At 45.2% G+C, this 19220-nt stretch overlaps 1 protein-coding gene across 2 annotated transcripts in view; it reads right to left on the reverse strand.

Annotated features, from left to right (window-relative positions):
• Positions 1–19220, reverse strand: part of LOC149308680 (rho guanine nucleotide exchange factor 6-like) — a 46714-nt gene extending 27494 nt beyond the window's left edge. Inside the window, exons 1-4 of one of the 2 annotated variants that reach the window (XM_089536285.1) lie at positions 19056–19220; positions 15591–15674; positions 3482–3566; positions 47–174 (exon numbers count right to left, since the gene is read on the reverse strand). In XM_089536285.1, the coding sequence (XP_089392411.1) occupies positions 47–174; positions 3482–3566; positions 15591–15674; positions 19056–19220 (462 nt within the window). Of the gene's footprint in view, positions 1–46; positions 175–3481; positions 3567–11005; positions 11073–15590; positions 15675–19055 lie in introns of those variants that run through there. The other variant, XM_089536286.1, reaches the window with a different exon arrangement.

Here is a 19220-nt window from a genome sequence, read left to right on the forward strand (position 1 = left end):
TGGACCTGATCGGGGGTCATTTGTGTAGATATCACAAATAACATACCACTGCTTTTGACTGCCTGCGCAAGGTCCTTGGCGACTTAGGAGAAGTGGCTTGTGTGGAAGGAGGGCAGTCCCCTGCCGGGGATCTAGGAGACGACAGGCGAGAGCATGGCCTGGTGCATTGCTGATCTGTTCAAAGACAAAAGGAAAACAAATGACTGGAGCAAGGGAGACATAAAGGGAGCTCAGACCAGTCGCACCAGCAGGCAGTGCAGTTCACCTTCATATTTATTTTCTTATTTATATTTTTTAATTCTTCTTGTTGTTGTGGGCCTTCATGTCGTTTCCGTCCTAAGGCAAACCTATCATGGGGTTTTCTGGGGTTGAGTGTAACTCACCCAGTGGGTCTCCATAGATGAATAGGGAATTGAATCCTGACCTCCATAGTCCAATGCTCAAACCGCCACACCATGCTGGCTCTCTATTAATTCCAATACAGACCATCTAATTCACAATCACCATAAAAACATCTGCTGTGGTTGCATTCCCTTGCTTACTTTGCCAGCTTTCTTTGGAAGCCCCAACTAGATGGATGTTTTAAGTTACTGCAATGCTAAATATTTGCAGATTGAAGGAAAATTTCACTGGGGTGGGTCAGAAATCTTATTTGGAAGGACAATGCCCTTGCATGCTGATCCCTACCTAATAAAGGCATGCAGGCACATTCCCCAAATGGGAAGGTTGCATTGCAGTGGGCACATAACCCTTGTATTTTTTCCTTTGCTCCTGACTCCACTGAACCTCGGCCAAATCACATTCAAAAACTCGAATCCTGTTTGCGACTATGTCGGTGGCTGCATTTTTCCCAGGAGTGAAGGCCAAGTAAAGCAAACAAACCACAACATATCTGAGCAGCCTATCTCTCCCATGGTTGACTTCATTCGTGGCTGCTATGCCTATGGCCTTTCTCCTCCTACTACCCTCATCTACGTCAACGTAGTTACTCCAGAGTAATGTAACAAAAGGATTCCAGAGAGAACAACTTTGCAGTCACTCCGTGAAGCGTCTGACAAGAAGGAGAGGTTCAGTTCGCTCATTGCTTTTCTGTCTTTCCCCCCGCCAAAGAGGACCCTTGATTTTTGGCAGTACAATGGGTGTACCTAAAACCCACACAAAAAGCTCAAAAACATGATGACATTTGACGTGCGTCGCCACAGCTGTTTTTGGTTTGTGGGCAAGTAGGGAGAGATCACAGCCTGCTACAGATGGAGAACGGATCCCCTCCTTTCTCTTTTTCCATCATTCATCTCCTGACGGGAGAAAGCAATCCTGCCTGCAAAACATGTCAATGAGCTGCACCGAACCCACTCCTCAAGTAGCAGACCTGACAGTGGAACATGGTGGAGTGAAACCTCATCCACCCCTCCTCTTGGATCCGGAGGGACGTGAACCAAAAAGATCAAGCGGAAAGCTTTCCCTGACGCCTTGACGGAAGGAGCTGGACGTTGGCACGGCGCTGAGTTGACAACCACCCACGTCCTTCTCCTTCCAAAGTGGCTCGCTGCCAAAGAGACAAGCTTGCCATACGACGCTGAAAGATGGTCTCGCTAGCACAGTTCTTTCTGTTCCAAATGCTAACTTTTATTTTAGAAGCTCATTCTGGTTATTGTTTACCTCCCTCTTTGGAACAACAACGTGGCACATTGTCAGGACCCAGAGGTCAGGACCTGCTCCTCCTCTCTTGCATGAGAAATATCCAAGGATGTCACAGAGGATCAGCAGCTCTTAGGTCCTATCTTCACTGCTTAAAAGACTACAGCTAGGCAGAAGATGAGGAGGAAAGCAGGGCTGGGTCATTGTCAAAGGCCTTTATAAGAAGGAGCTTCATGCTCAGAGGCTTTGCTGACTGAAGTATGCATCAAATGCATCTGAGGAAGTAGACTTAAGTCTAGGAAAGATTCTGCTGCCAACTTATTTCTTTCAGTTAGTCTCAAAGATGCTACAAGATCTCTCTACATACTAAGTATGTCTATAATTGAATTAAAAAATGCTTGGGATCAAAGTGCTAGTCTCACATGAACTGGAAGGTTGAAAATGAATCCATGTATTAATCTCTTAATATACTTTGTATTTTATTCCACATTCATTCATTCATTTCACTTTTTCGCCACAACTTCTAGAATAGTTCACATATGTGCACAAATATGGCTATAGTTTACCTTCAGTGACCTAAGTTGTACCTACACTGCAGATTTAATGCAGTTTGATATCACTTTTAACTGCCATGGCTCGATGCTATGGAATTCTGGGATGCGTGGCTTTGTGAGATATTTAGCCATCTTTGTCAGAAATCTCTGGTGCCACAACAAACTACAAATCCCTGGATTTGATAGGATGGAGCCATGGCAGTTTAAGTGGTGTCAAACTGCATTAATTCTGCAGTGTGGCATCAGTCCATCACCTTCATCTGATCTGATCTGGTTAACCACACAAATATGATCTGCTTCTTTGGTACGATTGTGGGAAAGGGCAGGAAATCCAGCATCCCAACTATCTGACAAGCCAGCAGGACCATTTTTGCATGGAGTTCTTCAGCTGGCAAAGCACAGTGGAATCAATGTTGAAAGTTTAAATCATGATGAAATGCAAACAGTGAATTGTCAATGCATGCCACATTTCGTTGCTGAATAGACATTTCCAACTCAGTTCTCACAAGATTCTAAGAATAGACTTTGGCTCTGATGTCTGAACAAGAATAATGTTTCTTGCTGAGCATTGATTAGAACTGGAGTTCAGGGCTGTCACAAGCTTTGAGGTTTATGGGCCAAATCCTGAGACCTAGGAATGGCCTCTGGTGATGTCGGATAGAGTTATGCATTAACTATCAACCTCAATTGCTCACCACTTGTAATTTAATTATGATTTTTAAAGTATGCATTGATTGTTTTAACATGTGTTGGTTTTATATGTTCTCTATGTGCCTTGAGTTGTTGCTGCTCCCTGCCTCAATCCATAGGGACTCAAGGCAAACTAATATAAATTCAATGCCAGGGAATCAACATTAAACATTAAAGTAGTAACAAAGACTTAATGACATTAAGGCTGCATCTGCATTGCAGAAATAATGCAGTTTGACACAGCTTTAACTGCCGTGGTTCAATAAATCAGTGGGTTTACATGGTCAAGCTGGGAATTGAACTTTGACATCTAGAGATGTAGTCCAATGCTCAAACCATTACATCACGCTGGCTCCTATAATGTAATGGACTCCTGCAATGGCCTTTATTTTAAGCAGGAAATAAATCAGAAGTGGATATGGAAGGCATTTTGAATGGGGGAAAAATATCTTCGCAATTCTTTTTGGAGGGATGTTGGGGCATGACTGGGGACCTCAAAACGGCCTCCGGGGACTCCATGAGGACAACAGGCCAACCTTCCCCATGCTTGCATTAGAGATATCTCGGTACTAAATATGAACCAAGTGCTTTTTTCTTACCTTCAGTAGCTTTGTTGATCGCTGCAAGGGTATTTAGTACTTGGGGGAAGTTGTCTCCCATATATAGATCATGTGCATCAAACAGCTGTGCAAAGACAAAAGAAGAACCATGGGTCGGTATTATAAAACTCATCCTGCTGCAACCCTGCTGCTCACGAAAGATGGGCAGAAAGATCACTCACTGGAAGCAGGGACAAATTTATGACAGATGATTGATTGACTGATAATTGATATCCCATTTTTCTTCCAAACATGACTCAAGGAGGCTTACAGTGGGCTCTTGGTATCCACTGGGGTTTGGTTCCAGGACCCCCTGTGGATACCAAAACCCATGGATGCTCAGGTCCAGAGTCATAGACCAGTGCTCAAACCACAATGCCATGCTGGCTCTTCAAAAGAGTACATTCCCAGGATCTGGCTAATCCAAGCTGCTTTGGTGGAAGCCAAGGTTAGAAGCATTATATCATGGAAAATACAGCATCACACTGGAGGACCATTGGGAAGGAAACTCAGGCCACATCTGCACTGCAGAGATAATCCAGTTTGACACCACTTTAACTGCCATGGCTCAATCCTATGGGGTTCTGAAAACTGTAGTTTGTGGTGGCACTAGAGCTGCCTGACAGAGAAGGTTAAATATCTCACAAAACTACAATTCCATAGCACTGAGCTATGGTAGTTAAAGTGGTATCAAACTGAATTATTTCTGCAGTGCAGATGCAGCCTCAGTATCCCTTTTTGTCTGATCCTGAAGAGGTTCTCAGATAGCATATCAAACATCTTAGATCTGATGATTATACCTTCTGCTTTTGCTTTATGGAACTTCCAGCAGGGGAAGAATTTTAAAAGTGAGGAAGAATAAACAGACCCAGGGGAAAGTAAAAATGATGGGCAAGATAATCTGAATGCAAAAATGCTCTTGTTTGTAACGCAGCAAAGGCTCATCTAGGTTAGACCATTGAAAAGCAACTAAAGCTCCCCAAAAGTCACTTTCCCAAGCTTTGCAAGACACAGCCAGACACACACACACACACATATCCTGGCTAAGTCATGGCAGTTAAATTGGTGTCAAATTGGTTTAATTCTGTAATGTAGCTACACAACGGGTGGGGACCACAGTGCTCTCCAGATACAGTTGGACTGCAATTCCCAGGAGTCTTAAGCCAGCAGAACCAAAGCTGAGGAATGCTGAGAGCTGCAGTCAAAAATACTACCTGGAGGGCCATATGATCCCCCCGCTCTGCTCCATTTGAAGAGATGCTGTCTGGGAACACCTACATGTGTGTAATCCAAAAATAAAGCCATTTTAAAGAATTATTGCACCGGGTTGTTTTTTTTTTTTGGTTGATTAACTGTTGAATCAAATAAAAGGCATTTTATAGATGCAATTAAACTACAGCCAAACTCTTATAACATAAGGGTGGGGAACCTCTCAGCCTGGGAGCCACATAGGAACTTATGGTGACCCTAAGGTGAAGCTATCATAGGGTTTTCTTGGCAAGATTTGTTCAGAAGAGGTTTGCCATTGCCTTCCCCCGAGGCTGAGAGCATGTGCCTTAGGGCCACCATGCGTCAGTAATGACTTGAAGGGACACAACAAGAAAGATGCCAAGAAGAAAGCCTTTGGAGAGGTATATTTTCAAACTGGGGTGGTGAGGGGGAAGAGAAACAGTTCCAAATTTTGGAAATCACCAAATGACAGTGCCATGTGGAAGGAGGATTTAGCCCTTTGGGAGACCACTGAAGGCCAGATTCAGCATTTGGGTCTGAGATCACCCATCTCTGCTCCTAAAAGTCAGCTGTTGAGTCTTGAAAGCAACTGGCCAGGGCTGAAACCAAAACCTACAGGGGAGAAACTTTCTCCCCAGGTCAGCAGTTTTGCAGCCGAATCCCCAAAATGCCAAATCGTTCTTGTGGCTTTGCAGTAATGCTCACACCACAAGACAGGCAAAACGTGTCTCAATGCACATGTCTCTCTTTTTCTCCCTCTCTAACCACAGCCCTTGGAGGCTGAGCTATAATTTAGATTGGAAAGGCAAGGGGACATTTTCAGAGTCCTAGAGCCATTGCAAGGCCAGTTCTAAACACGGCCATGAATCATACCAATATGCAAAAACTGGATGATGGGCCATTTGTACTGTGTGTTGCCTTTGTTGCTAAGACTTTGGTTCATTCAGAGCATCTGCACATTCCACGTAGGCAATTTATAGTTATGTGCCACCTCTGGCGCTCTGCGCATGATGCCTAATGTCCTGCAGCCTGAGCTAGGAGAGAACAATGCAATGCAACTCATTACACAATATGCAAAGGGATCTTGTAACTTGCAGTCAGTCTCAAGGGTGCTACAAGATCCCTTTGCATACTGATTTTTCCAGACTCAAATGCCTGTGCCTTCGAATTTTGCAACTCACTACAGTTATTATAGCAATTTATACCCCCCTATGCTCCACTTTCGAGGATATATTTATTGCCAGGCAGCTCACAGCAAAATGTAAACAGGGTAATAAATATGAGCAAAAGCAATGTCGAACTCCAAGCCGGTAAAACACACGAGGAAAGAACACATAAAACCAGGGGAAATTATGAACAGAAAGCTTTGTGGAAGAACTCCAGGTCTAAAACACACTGCAGAAATCGTCCAGTTTGAGACCACTTTCACTGCCCTGGCTCAGTGCTAGGGAATCCTGGGAATTGTCGTTTATTGTAGCACCGGAGCTCTCTGACACAGAAGGCTAAATGTCTCACATAACTAGAGTTCCCGAAATTCCATAGCATTGAATTAAAGGGCAGCTAAAGTGGTCTCAAACTGGATTATTTCTACAGCGTGTCTTGGAAGGATGATGGGTTTTCATAGAAAGGAGGTTGACCAATGTGGAGTACAGCCACACCTCAAAAGCCTTGTTTCCAAAGTTACTTTTAAAAAAACCAAACCCAACACCTATATTTCCAGAAATCCACCAGTCAGACTGGATACTGTCCAAGCTGGGTAGGGGATTCTGGGAGTTGTAGTCCAAAAATAATTCAGTCCTGACACTAGTGAGCTGGAACACACCAAATGGTTGGAAGAGTCACAGAAACGGAAGACGGACCTTAAAACCATCCACTTCTTGGCTGTCAGGGTTTTAAAGGTTAAAACATGCCTTCAGCTGTTTTTCTGCACTGCTATAAAACGTCTTCTGTTTTCTTCTTCTCTTTCTTTCTCACTCCCAGGTTTTTCAGCCAAAAATGCACCACAGGGAGGTTTTTGGAACAATTCCTACAGAACAAGGATGGGCAGACGCTTGCTTATGTGGAGGTGTCTTCCCAAAACTTGGAAGAAGTTACTTTTCTTTCTTTTTCTTGGCACAACACCTTTGAGGATCTTCATGCCAGCTTGGCACCCTCGAAGGTGGTGAGGGATCCTGGGAACTGTCATCCAGTGAAGTAACTTCTTCCAAATTGTATTTCTTCCTGCCGAAAACTCAGCGGGAGAGCAGCCGCCTTGCATACAGGCAGTCCTGAGTTCTGTTCCTGGTACTTCCAAGACAGTTTGGAAAGGAACGTTTTCTGAAACCCTGAAGATCGCCACCGGTCCTTGGATAATATACTGAGCAAGACGGACTCACTGTGATCTTAAGGTTTAAAAAAGCTTTTATATCAGGACCAGCTAGGCATCTGAGCCATGTAGTCCTAGGAACAAAACTTGAAACTGAAGACTGAAACGTAAGACATATCAGTCCAAAGAGGAGGAGCAGATGAGGAGTATCTGATCTTGCTGCAGGTGAAATATTACAACCCTCTTTTCTTTTTTACTCTGTACTTTCATGCAGAAAGTATATAGTGATTTTTGTTCATGAAACAGAAGGTAGGAGTTTAACAAAGAGAGAGAAGAAATCTCACATAGTCTGCAGGTCTCTGAATGGAAAGGGTGGATAAATAGGGATATACAGATTGGGGATATACAGGGACATGGATGGGGGGACAGAAAGGAATACCCCAAATACCCTTGTGACTGATGGTATTTAAACCTAATGGTTAATCTCAATTAGAGCTGGTCTGGCAATCCTAAAGTGAACCAATTATCACAGGGCTTTCTAGGGCTGAGAGCGTGTGACTTGCCCAAGGTTACCAGTGGCTTTCTGTGGCTGAGCGGGGAATCAAACCCTGGTCTCCAGAGCCGTGGTGCAATGCTCAAACCACTACATCGTACTGAGTAAGCCAACAGTTACCTAAATCCCATTGATTCCATGGGTCAGTTAAGAAAACCACAGCAGCCCTGAGTTTGCAAGACCTGAGCAGGACTCTTGGAGGTGTCCTGTCCACCAAAAGTCAAAGCCAACTTGATGACCAATAACAACAACAAACTATAGGACAAACTAGAGAGTTGCCAATAGGACTCAGGCTACTGTGCCTTTGGCCTACAGCAATTCAGCCTGAAACCTGGGCAATCCAGATGTTGTTTGGATTGCAATTCCTAGCATTTCGGACTCTACTTGCCATGTTGGCTGGGAAATGCAATCATTCAGAGGGCTGTATTTTGCTGTTAAAAAAGTAGAAATGTCATCCAAGTGAAGGAATTGCTTATTCTCCCTGCCTCTTCAACTTTTCCAGTGCAAGCTTTCTGAGGCAGAGGCCTTGCAGGGTGCAAATTGATATCTTTCAGAAATAACAAATCAACCTTTGCACAAGAGCAGGAATTGTGCTGACCTCCAGATGTTTTCCAATTGGGGCTCTCATCATTCCTCAGCCTTGGCTGTTTATTTGCTTATTAAAACATTTATACTCCACCCCTATGTGCAAAGAGATGTCATACTGAGGAGGGAGCAAGCTTGTTTTCTGCTGCTCCAGAGAACAGGACTCGGAACAATGGATGCAAGCTGCAGGAAGAGATTCCACCTCAACATCAGGAGGAACTTCCTGACAGTAAGGGCTGTTCGACAGTGGAACGCACTCCCTCGGAGGGTGATAGAGTCTCCTTCCTTGGAGGTCTTTAAACAGAGGCTGGATGGCCATCTGTCGGGGATGCTTTGATTGAGATTTCCTGCATGGCAGGGGGGTTGGACTGGATGGCCCTTGCGGTCTCTTCCAGCTCTACAATTCTATGATTCTATGATCTCAAAACAGCATACAAAATATCAGTTTAGGGCAATAAACAAACGGCAGCAACAACACTTTTCGAAGGCATAAAAATGCATGCAACCCCTTACAACCAGATGACTCAAGCCCGGTTTGAGCAATCTGACATCACGCCAACCCTAGCACATGTGCAAATATGGATAAAGTCCCCCCAGGCATTAATAAAAAGCTGTGTTTTGACTTGACTATCATCAAAAGCCATGTTTTGAATCAGGCCTCGGAAAGGAGGGTATTGCCTAACCGGGATGCCACAGCAGCAAAGGTTTGCAGGGGAAGCTCCTAAAGAATAGAGAGCAAAAGGCTTGGAAAGACAAGGAAATCTAGTATGATGCTTGGAGCAGAGATAAAGTGTGCATCATTCTGCAGGAAAAAAAGACCCCAATGGAAAGGCAGGGGAAGTGATCCCTATTTGGTCCTGCTGGCAACCCTAAATATAGTTTCTTGTTGTTATTGACCATCAAGTTGGCTTTGACTTTTGGTGATCCTATGAATGAAAGACCTCCAGAGTCTTGATCATTCACAGCTCTGCTCAGGGCAGCTGTGGTTTCTTGGATTGACCCATGGAATCAATGGGATTTAGGTCATTATCGACTCACCCCGTGTGCTGTAGTGGTTTGAGCATTGGACTACGGTCCCTATAGAGGCTGGCCAGAGGACGAAAAGGGACCAAATTCACATTTAAAAACGTACCCATGAAAAATGAAATCAAATAAAAACGTATAGCTAAAACACATGCATAAGACACACACCCAGAAGGTTGGGAAGGCTTGCAAGGTTGAAGAGGAAAAGGCAGACTTTGGAGAGAAGGCCAGGTGCACAAGGAAGCCAAAGGTCCCCTTGTTTTTGCGCAAGGGTTTTCTCAGAACAGAACATGGAGAAACAGAACGGTTCCCAAATGGCAAAGGAGTCATACAAGGCTGCATCTTATCACCCGACTTGTTCAACTTATATGCAGAGCATATTGTAAGAAAAGCAAGCTTGGACACAGAAGAAGGAGGAGTGAAAATAGGAGGAAGGAATATCAACAATCTGAGATATGCAGATGACACCGTAATACTAGCAGAAAACCTCACAGACCCGGAACAACTGCTAAGAAAGATCAAGGGAGAAAGTGCAAAGGCTGGCCTATTGTCGAAGATAAAGAAAACCAAAATAATGACCAGAGATAACCTACACAAATAGAAAGAGTAAAAGAATTCTCACATCTGGGATCAAACATTGATAGAACTGGAGACTGCAACCAGGAAAATAGAAGACGATTAAGAATGGGAAGGACAGCTACAAAAGAACTAGAGAAGATGCTAAAATGCAAGGATATACAACTGAGCTCAAAAGTTAGAATCGTACAAGACATTGTATTCCCTTTTGCCATGTATGGATCTGAGAGCTGGACAGTTAAGACGGAGGATAAGGGGGAAGTCAACTCATTTGAAATGTGGGGCTGAAGAAGAGTGCTAAAGATCCCACGGACAGCCAAAAAGACCAATAAACGGGTCCTGGAGCAGATCAAGCCAGAAATCTCCCTAGAAGCCAAGATGACCAAACTCAGGTTGTCCTACTTTGGACACATCATGAGAAGGCATGAATCACTGGGAAAAACAGTATTGCTAGGAAAGGTAGAGGGAAGTAGAAAGAGAGGAAGGCCACATGCAAGATGGATGGACTCTATTAAAGGGATCATGAGTATGAGAAGTTGGAAGGCTTCTCCATAACTTTTTGTGGGTTTTTCAGGCTATGTGGCCCTGTTCTAGAAGAGTTTATTCCTGACATTTCGCCAGCATCTATGGCTTTGGCATCTTCAGAGAATGCTGGCATGGAAGAGAGGTGTGTGTGTGTGTGTGTGTGTGTGTGTATACGCTGTGTGACCCTGGGTAGGGAGGAGTGATTTCCATGTTAATCTGCGTATTGCTCTTTTGTTGAATGGCAAGGCCTGGGGTGGGAGGATCTGCAAAGAGGATTTGTGTTTGTTGAATGAGAGATCCATTGTCTGCTGGGAATCCCCTGACCCTGGCTGGTTTCTCATTTGCATTTGGCTGCACCCCACTCTCTTCCATGCCAGCGTTCTCTGAAGATGCCAGCCACAGATGCTGGCGAAACGTCAGAAACAAACTCTTCTAGGACATGGCCACACTGAAAGACTCCACAAAACCTAACCAGGAGCCTGTGTTTGCAAGACCTGCTCAGAGCAGGGGAGGAGAGAGGCTCCTGGAGAGTCTCCTCCATCGCTGGCCATGGGTCCAGATAAGTTAAGAATAAAGCCCAAAGCCCACCAGGGTTGAGGAGGAGGGCTTTCTGGAGAAGGGTCCAAGGGCATCCCAAGGGGGAAGCCTTGCCCTGGGGAGCAGAGGGGCTGAAGAGCAAAAGGGATCCCCCTCCAAAAGTGCCAGGGATTTCGCTGCGCCAACTCACCTGGTCCCAGCAGCAGCAGCAGCCTCTCCAAGGAAGCCAAGGCGATGGAAGGAAGCAGCCCCGAAGAATAGAGGGAGGGATGGAGGAGGGCTGGAAGGCGAGCTCTGACCCGGAGCTGGATGGCCAGCAGCAGCAGCAGCAGCAGCAGCAGCGCAAGGAAAGGGAAGTGACAGCAGGCAAAGGCAAGGCGAAGAAGAAGAAGGCGAGAGCAAGGCAGGCTCGGGCTCCGGAGCGCCACCCCCGAGCAGCAGCCAGCCCCAGCCCAGTCCCGGGAGGAGGAGGAGGAGCAGGAGGCAGGCAAGACGCCAAGGCCAGCCTCCCCTCCTGGGATCCTCTTGGGCCGGGAAGGGAAGGCAAGGGCAGGAAGGATCGGGCCCCCAAAAGGCAGGGATCGGGCCCCCAGGAAGGAAAGATTGGGTACCCCCCTGAAAAGGGGGATCCCCCCCAGAAGGGAAGGATTGGAAGGATTGGGTCCCCCCCCCCAGGAAAGTAGGGTTGGGACCCTTAGAAATGAAGGATCGGGCCCTTCGGGAAGGAAGGATTGGGCCCCCCACAAAGAAGGATTGGGACCCCTAGAAAGGAGGGATTGGGACCCCACAAAGGAAGGATTGGAAGGATTGCCACCCCCCCCCCCCCCCAGAAGTGAAGCATGGGACCTCCAGGAAGGAAGGATTGGAAGGAGCTCAGCTCTGAGAGTTGGCAAGCTCTGAGTTAAGCATGCATATATGTGTGTGTGTATGTGTATATGTAAGTGTATAGATATAGATATATGGGGATTTCAAGCCTGTGGAAGACAGGGCCTCTATTTTATTTTAGATTTTAGGTGACAGCTCCCAGCATCCCCTCAAAAGAACATGGCTAATTCAGGAATTCTGGGAGTTGTCATCCAAACGTATCAGAGGATTCCCCCCCCCCCCCAGCTGTGTTCTTTGGGGCATGTGCAGACTATTTTCCTCAATGCACCTTTGGTTTATTAAGTGCTTTGATTTTAAACAGCTCCCAGTATCCTGTCAAACCAGCATCTCCTAGAATTTCCAGCTGTGGATTCAGAGAGATGGTAGCTGCCATTTAAAGTTTGAGGATCCCCAGCTGGGGATTCTGGGAGTTATAATCCCCAGAGGCCTTTGTTCCCTAAGGCTGTAGTCCCCATCTTTACTCTTGATGGATAGGATTATTCAGATGATGCATGGAAGGCCCAAAAACTGTCATGGGGGGTGGGGGTGGGTAAAAGGATCGAAGTTGAGAAAGACACAGAGCTATTATTGAATGCCACTTGGCACGGCCGTGGCGACATTCCGCATTATCTCTGGCGCTGCCAAGGCACCCACGAACAACAGCCGGAGAAAATCCAGACATCTGTTTCCGTTTTTTCTCAAGAGTGGAGAAATCTGGTCCCATTCAGCAAGGATCCTCTTGCAAGAACAAGCCCAGACCCGGCTGCAGAAGAGATCTTTCCATCCGTCAATAAAAGAATTGTGCGATTGTGTATCTATGCCCCCTTCCTGCTTTTGTAGCGTGCACACACAGCACCTGTTTGGAGTAGCTACCATTTGCCCCTTTCTTCTTTTCTTCCTTATTACTTTCTCTCTTTCCTTCTCGCTTGCAATCGTTTTTTGCCCTTGACTTATGGGCGACCATATCATGGGGCTTTCTTGGCAACATTGCTTATTTCTTTATTATTTATTCATTCATTTCTTTGAATAAATACATTCAAAAAAGGATGTTCCCAAGGCCTGGTTTATCCAGGAGTTTATCACATGCTGATTTTGGCATTAAAGAAACATTTAAGCACATTTAAAGCATCCCGCAAATGAAGTGCAAATGGCGAGTAATTGCGCGAATGATGATCCCACGCAATTGCACAAAGCAAGCGATATTGGAAATGGATTGTCGCTGAAATCTCGAAAGTAAAAAGATGTGCGTTAATGCTTCTTTGTGACCGCTTTCATGGTGGGTTTTGCGCAACGTCATGTGAAATCGTTACGCGTAATTACATGATTTTTTCGGGATATTCCTGGGACAAACCACAATCTCCTTTGTGTGATAACTATCAAGATGGATACTCCAAGGTTATGGCGACATTGCAGCATAACCTGCCCTATAGAAAAGTACACTATCCCAAATCAACAAAACAGGGATACCTTTGTCGGTAACCAAAATGCTTGATGAAGAAGCCAGTGGAGTTTGGAAAGCTTGCAGAATGCATTTTGTGCATTTTGGTTGGCCCCATAAAGGCATCCGTGTTTTTTGAGTTTTGGATGTTATTGTGCTTTGCAATATGGCCAAGATACCTTTCCAGCATTTCTAAAGAGAAGGGTATTGTGATGTTGCAATATGTTTGTCCGAAAGGGAAACCTGTAATTCTGGATTTTGCGTAGCCGGACCAAAGAGAGGAGCTTAACTGATGTTGGAGTTCAGACCAAGGATTTCTTATTTGCAACGTTACAGCTTGCCTGTTTCTTCTGTTGAGTGCCTGCGCATGTCGCTAAAAATATCACAAACGCTCTGGCTGGGCAGACCAAAGGCTTTCCATTGACCTAAAGGTCAAAGGGGTCCCGGCTCCGAGCTTTTCAAAACCAGCATTTTGCTCATTTATTTAGGGAAATATTTCATATTCTGCTCAGTATCTGAGCCTCTCGGAAGGCTGGCTTGGAAGAGCTTCAACAGCAAAAGGGTCATTTTAAAAGACTAAAAGGGCACGGAGCCATTTTATGCTTCAAAACAGACTGCTGAAAACTAAGTTGAAACCATTTAAAATATCGTAAACCCATGAAGCATTTGCAAACTGGCAAATCTTTAAGGGGAAAAAAAAGCTGGGTTTTGAGTTGGTGCTGGAATGGCACCAGGGTCGGGATCCATTTGAAACTCTGTTTTCAAGAAATGTCTCTGTTGCTGTGTGCTTCCAAGTCATTTCCAACTTATGGCAACCCTAAAGCCATAAGAAAACCCTGGATATCATGGGGTTTTCTGGGGCTGAGAGTGTGTGACTTGCCCACACTACTGAAATCCTTTATAAGGAGTTTTTGGTGGTGTTCTGCAAATGTTTTGGTGCGTCTGTTGTGTGCCTTCAAGTTGTTTCTAACTTGACGTGATCCTAAGGCAAACCTATCATGGGGTTTTCTTGGCAAGACTTGCTCCAAGGAGGTTTTGGCATGGGCATCCTCTGAGGCTGAGAGTGTGTGGCTTGCCCAAAGGTCACCCAGTGCGTTTTCATGGCCGAACGTGGAATCCAACCCTGGTTTCCAGAGTCGCAGTCCAACACTCAAACCACTATGCCATGCTGGCTTTATATTGCTTTTGACTATATTACGGTATTATAATGAGCCTATATGGTTCTGTATGCAGTTCAGGGAGCTTCTAATAAGAAAGAAGGGTTAGTTAATTAATTAATTTGTTGGTTATTGCTAACTGCATTTTACTCAGTTGTATTCCCCCACCCGATTTTTGCTTTCTCTCTGCTCTCCTTTTCGGCTACTTTTGTTCTCTCTCTCACTGTTGCAATGCAGCCGAGAAGGACCTTGGGGCAAGGAAATGTTTGTTTTTGGCTTATGTAACTCTGTAAAATGCCATGTCCATCAATGTGACTCAGTACAGTCCTACAGTCTCTGAGAAGATGTCCTAAGGGGCAGCGGATATTTCAGATGTTTTCCCTCCGAGGGTGGAAAATAAAGAGACCTCGAAAAGGGAGATCTGACCTTGCCGCGCTCACCTCCCCATAATCTTACTGGAATCTTCACTCCATCATTACCTTGAACTCCTTTCCTCCACACTGCAGACTTAAAGCAGTTTCATACCACATTGCCCGCCATGGCTTGTGGGATCCTGGGATTTCTAGTTGGGCAAGGTACGCAGCCTGACGTGTCAGGGAGCTCTGGTGCCTTGGGCACCTTCAAGTCGTTTCAGACTCATGGCTGACCCTAAGGCAAACCTATCCTGGGGTTTTCTTGGTGAAATTTGTTCAGAGGAGGTTTGGCATTGCCTTCCTCTGCGGCTGAGAGCTTGTGACTTCCCCAAGGGCACCCAAACTACAAATCCTGAGATTTCATAGGATAGAGCCATGGCATTTAAAGGGATGTCAAAGCAGTCTTGGAGCACCTCTGAGACTCACTGAAAGAAAGAAGTTGGCAGCATGAGCTTTCCTAGACTAAAGTCTACTTCCTCAGAAGCATTTAGATATAATAATAATAATAATAATAATAATAATAATAATAATAATATGCAGAGAGATCTTGTAGCACCTTTGAGACTCACTGAAATAAAGAAGTTGGCAGCATGAGCTTTCCAAGACTTAAGCGTACTTCCTCAGATGCATTTGGTGAAGTTGACTTTAGTCTACGAAAGCTCATGCTGCCGACTTCTTTCTTTCAGTGAGTCTCAAAGATGCTACAAGACCTCTCAACATACTGATTCTACAGACTAACACGGCTGCATCTTTGAATGCTACCTTCCAGATGGATTTGTACATCAGTGACACTGCCCTGACTTCTGAAAGGGTCCCTGTTGTCTCCACTTAAAGGATCCCATCCTGACCTAGACCTACAAAGGGCCTGACTTGGTATACGAAGCCTTTATATACGGCACTCACCTCGACTTTCAGCGTTGCGCATCCATTCAGAAAGGCCTTGATGTTGCCAACGCAGTCGGCTTCTGTCTTGGGCTCCGGGCAATACTACAAGAAATCAAAAGCCGGGAAGAAACATGAGCTTCCTGACAGTTCCCATCAGAGGAGCTTGTTTTGTTCTCGGCGAGAGCCAGGCTGTATATATTAGACCGTGTGTTGGAAACGCTGAATGAGACAGCTTGGGGATGGGTAGGTTTTCATACAACGGTGGGCTGTATGGTGGGTGGCGGGTGGGTGGCAGGGAGGCAAGCTGTCATGCCAGGGAGAAGGAAAATGTAGCTACCTAACACTGGATCTTTTTATGATTATTTGTTTTAACTGTATATATTGTATATTCTCGACTATAAGCTGACCTCATATATAAGTCGAGGGCAGGTGCTGGGGCCAAAATTATGGATTTTGATATGACCCATGTATAAGTCTAGGGTAAATGTGGATCTAAAGTGGATGAAGCAAAGAAAAACATTGCCAAAAGTCCAGCAGGCAGAACTATTTGTGCTCATAGTAAAGGCTGGATGGATGAGAGAATAGAAAGGGGTCAGTGCTTCCAGGGTAGATTAAACTCTTGCCTTTCACTATATGTCTATGTCTATCTATCTATCTATCTATCTATCTATCTATCTATCTATCTATCTATCTATCTATCATCTGTGTTAAAATACAGTACAGTGCACCCTCTGCATATACACCCTTGCCGTACACAGATTTAAGCATACGTGGACGGCGAGTGCCGCCATTCAAATCAATGGGACTTACGCAGTTTGTGTGTGTCCAGAATGGATCCCTCGCATGTGGGCAGACTGTACTTGCATTGACCCGTGGATAAGTGGATTCAGGTTTTTTGAGTCAATTTTTAACTTAAATTTCTAGACTTACACATGACTATATATACAGTAATTTCTGGTATTTAATTATTTCAAATGTTTGCTTGCTTTTGCCATTTTGAAATGGTCTGGAGACTGATTCAATCAAGAATACTTTGACTTTGGCAGCATTCAATGGCCCGGAGCTTTGCTTTGAATGCCATCCAAAGCATGGACATAACCCTGCGGATGACAGAACCCACATCCGCACTGCAGAAATAGTCCAGTTTGACATCACTAGAACTGCCCTGGCTCAATGCTATGGAGTTCTGGGAAAGGGGTGTTTGTCGCAGCGCCAGAAGTGTCTGACAGAGAAGCCGAAAGGTCTCACAAAACTACAAACCTGAGAATTCCATAGCATTGAGCCATGGCGGTGAAAGCGGCGTCAAACTGCATTAATTTTACAGTGTGGATGCAGCCTAGGACTTTGGGAGAACAGAGGCTGCATCCACACTGCAGAAATGACCCAGGTGGACACCACTTTTAACTGTCATGGCTCAGTGCCCTGGAATTCTGGGAACTGTAGTTTATTGCAGCATTGGAGATCTCTAACAGAGAAGGCTAAACGACAATTCCCAGAATTCCATAGTGGAGTCCTTTGGAGGTTTTTAAACAGAGGCTGGATGGCTATCTGCCAGGAGTGCTTTGATGTTATGCTCCTGAATGGCAGAAGTGGGTTAGACTGCATGGCCCTTGGCGGTCCCTTCCAACGCTATGATCCCACTTTTCCAAATGTCACAATTTCTCTCTCTTCCTCTCACTCCCCCCCCCTTTACCCTCAAATTCCTTCAGTTGCTGCAAGATGAGTTCAAAGTGCAAGTAAAATTGGAGGTCAACTCAGCAGAAGAGAAAAGAGAGGAGGGAGCAGAATTATGCCCTTCCCTGGAGACCTGGGCAAAAGCAAGCTGCTGCACCATTTTCTAGCTGATGGCTTTTCCCTTTTGCCATCTTGACTTGATATGGCTTGGCCACATGTGTCTCATGTGTTTTCTTCTGGGAAATGCCGGATTCGAGGTCACCTTTGCAAGCGGTGGATGGCAGCTGTGGCAGGAGCCTTGACAGTTGCAAAAGTATGCTGGAAAGCATGCAGGCGATGGATGATGAAATCTCAGAAACCGCAGGCATTGCTCAATGAGATCTGCAGTGCTTAAGGGGACGACGGCTAAGGCTTATCAGGAGCAGCACGCAGGACACAGAACAAATGAAGCCACAAAAAATAAAACCCAAAGCTTGGAAATAGCTAATTCATTCATTAGATTTCTTCTGTCCCAACTCTGGGACCCAGAGAAGCTTAGAACTGCTGCATCTGCATTGCAGGAATGGTGCACTTTGGTGCAGCTTTATCTCTCCTTCCATCTCCAAATGACATTCCTGTTGTCCTGGATTTATTTATTTTTTTGGCAATTCCTACATTTTATTCCCATCCTGGTGGTTTTAATTTTGAGAGCTATTGGAACAATGTTTTGAACTATCACCATCATCAATCATCATTGTTCTGCAGCAAGAGAAAAGATCTTGTTACTTTGGGGGATGGATAGAAAAAGACAAATGAGGAAAGCAGAGCTTTTTGGTTGCCTCTGTATCCGGCCTCATATCTGCGCACGCTTTTATGGAACAGACTCAAGCACATGGGTTCTCCTCCTCGAAGCACAAATGGAGCCAATCTGAGCAATTTTTGCAGCTTTAAATGCTTCCTCTTTTCTTTTTGAGAGCGCAAGCCAGGAACTTGGAAGGGGAAGGAGGAGGAGGAGATATTTGCTGTCCATCTCGATAATGGTCTATTACTATACCAGTTCCTCTTTTTTGTCATGCTCTCTCCTTTCTCTTCCTTTAGATGGGAGAAATATATCAAGGTGTTCCAGCATTTACCAATGTAGGCTTTTGTTGTCACCGTGTGCCTTCAGTTGACATAGGCAGGCTCACATTCGATAACCTAGAGACCTAAGTCACTGATCCCATGTTTGGAGGAGGAGTAATGCCAACAGGTCATCAGCATTAACCCTGCTAGCTAGAGGATTCTGGAGCTGCACTGCACTCCCCCAAATTCGGCATTTTTGTGCGTGTTGTACATCCAGCATAGTATAGTGGATTGAGTGTTGGACATTAGGACTCTGGAGACCAGGGTTCGATTCCCAGGTCAACCATGTAAAGCCACAGGGTGACCTTGGGCAAGTTACATTCTCTCAGCCTCAGAGGAAGGTAATGGCAACCCTCCTTGGAACAAACCTTGCCAAGAAAACCCCAGGACAGGTTTGCCTTAGGGTCATCATAAGTTGGAAATGACTTGAATGCACACAACACACACATCCTGAAAGGCATGGTGAAGTGGTTTGAGCACTGGACTATGACTCTGGAGACCAGGGTTCGAATCCCAACTCAGTCATATAATCCCATTGGAGCAAGTCACACTCTCTCAGCCTTAGAGGATGGCAATGGCAAACCCCCTCTGAAGAAACTTTCCAAGAAAAACCCAGGATAGGTTTGTGTTAGGGTCACCAGAAGTCGGAAACGACTTGAACACACACAACAGACATATCTGGAAAGAAACAAGCCTTCATGGCCTTACCTTGTCTATGGACCCCGGAAGAAGCCGGAGAATCAGTTTGCACAGCACTACCCCGTCTTTCAGGGATGCCTTGAGGAACTGCAGAGGGTCCCCAATCTTCATTTTAGGGGAGTTTAAGGCTCCCAGTGAAATCAACCAGGTCACAATTTGCTCTTCTGGGTTCAT

The sequence above is a fragment of the Sceloporus occidentalis genome, unplaced genomic scaffold (assembly GCF_023333645.1).
Source record: "Sceloporus occidentalis isolate IW3139 unplaced genomic scaffold, rSceOcc1.0.p SCAF_8, whole genome shotgun sequence".
NCBI lineage: Eukaryota > Metazoa > Chordata > Lepidosauria > Squamata > Phrynosomatidae > Sceloporus > Sceloporus occidentalis.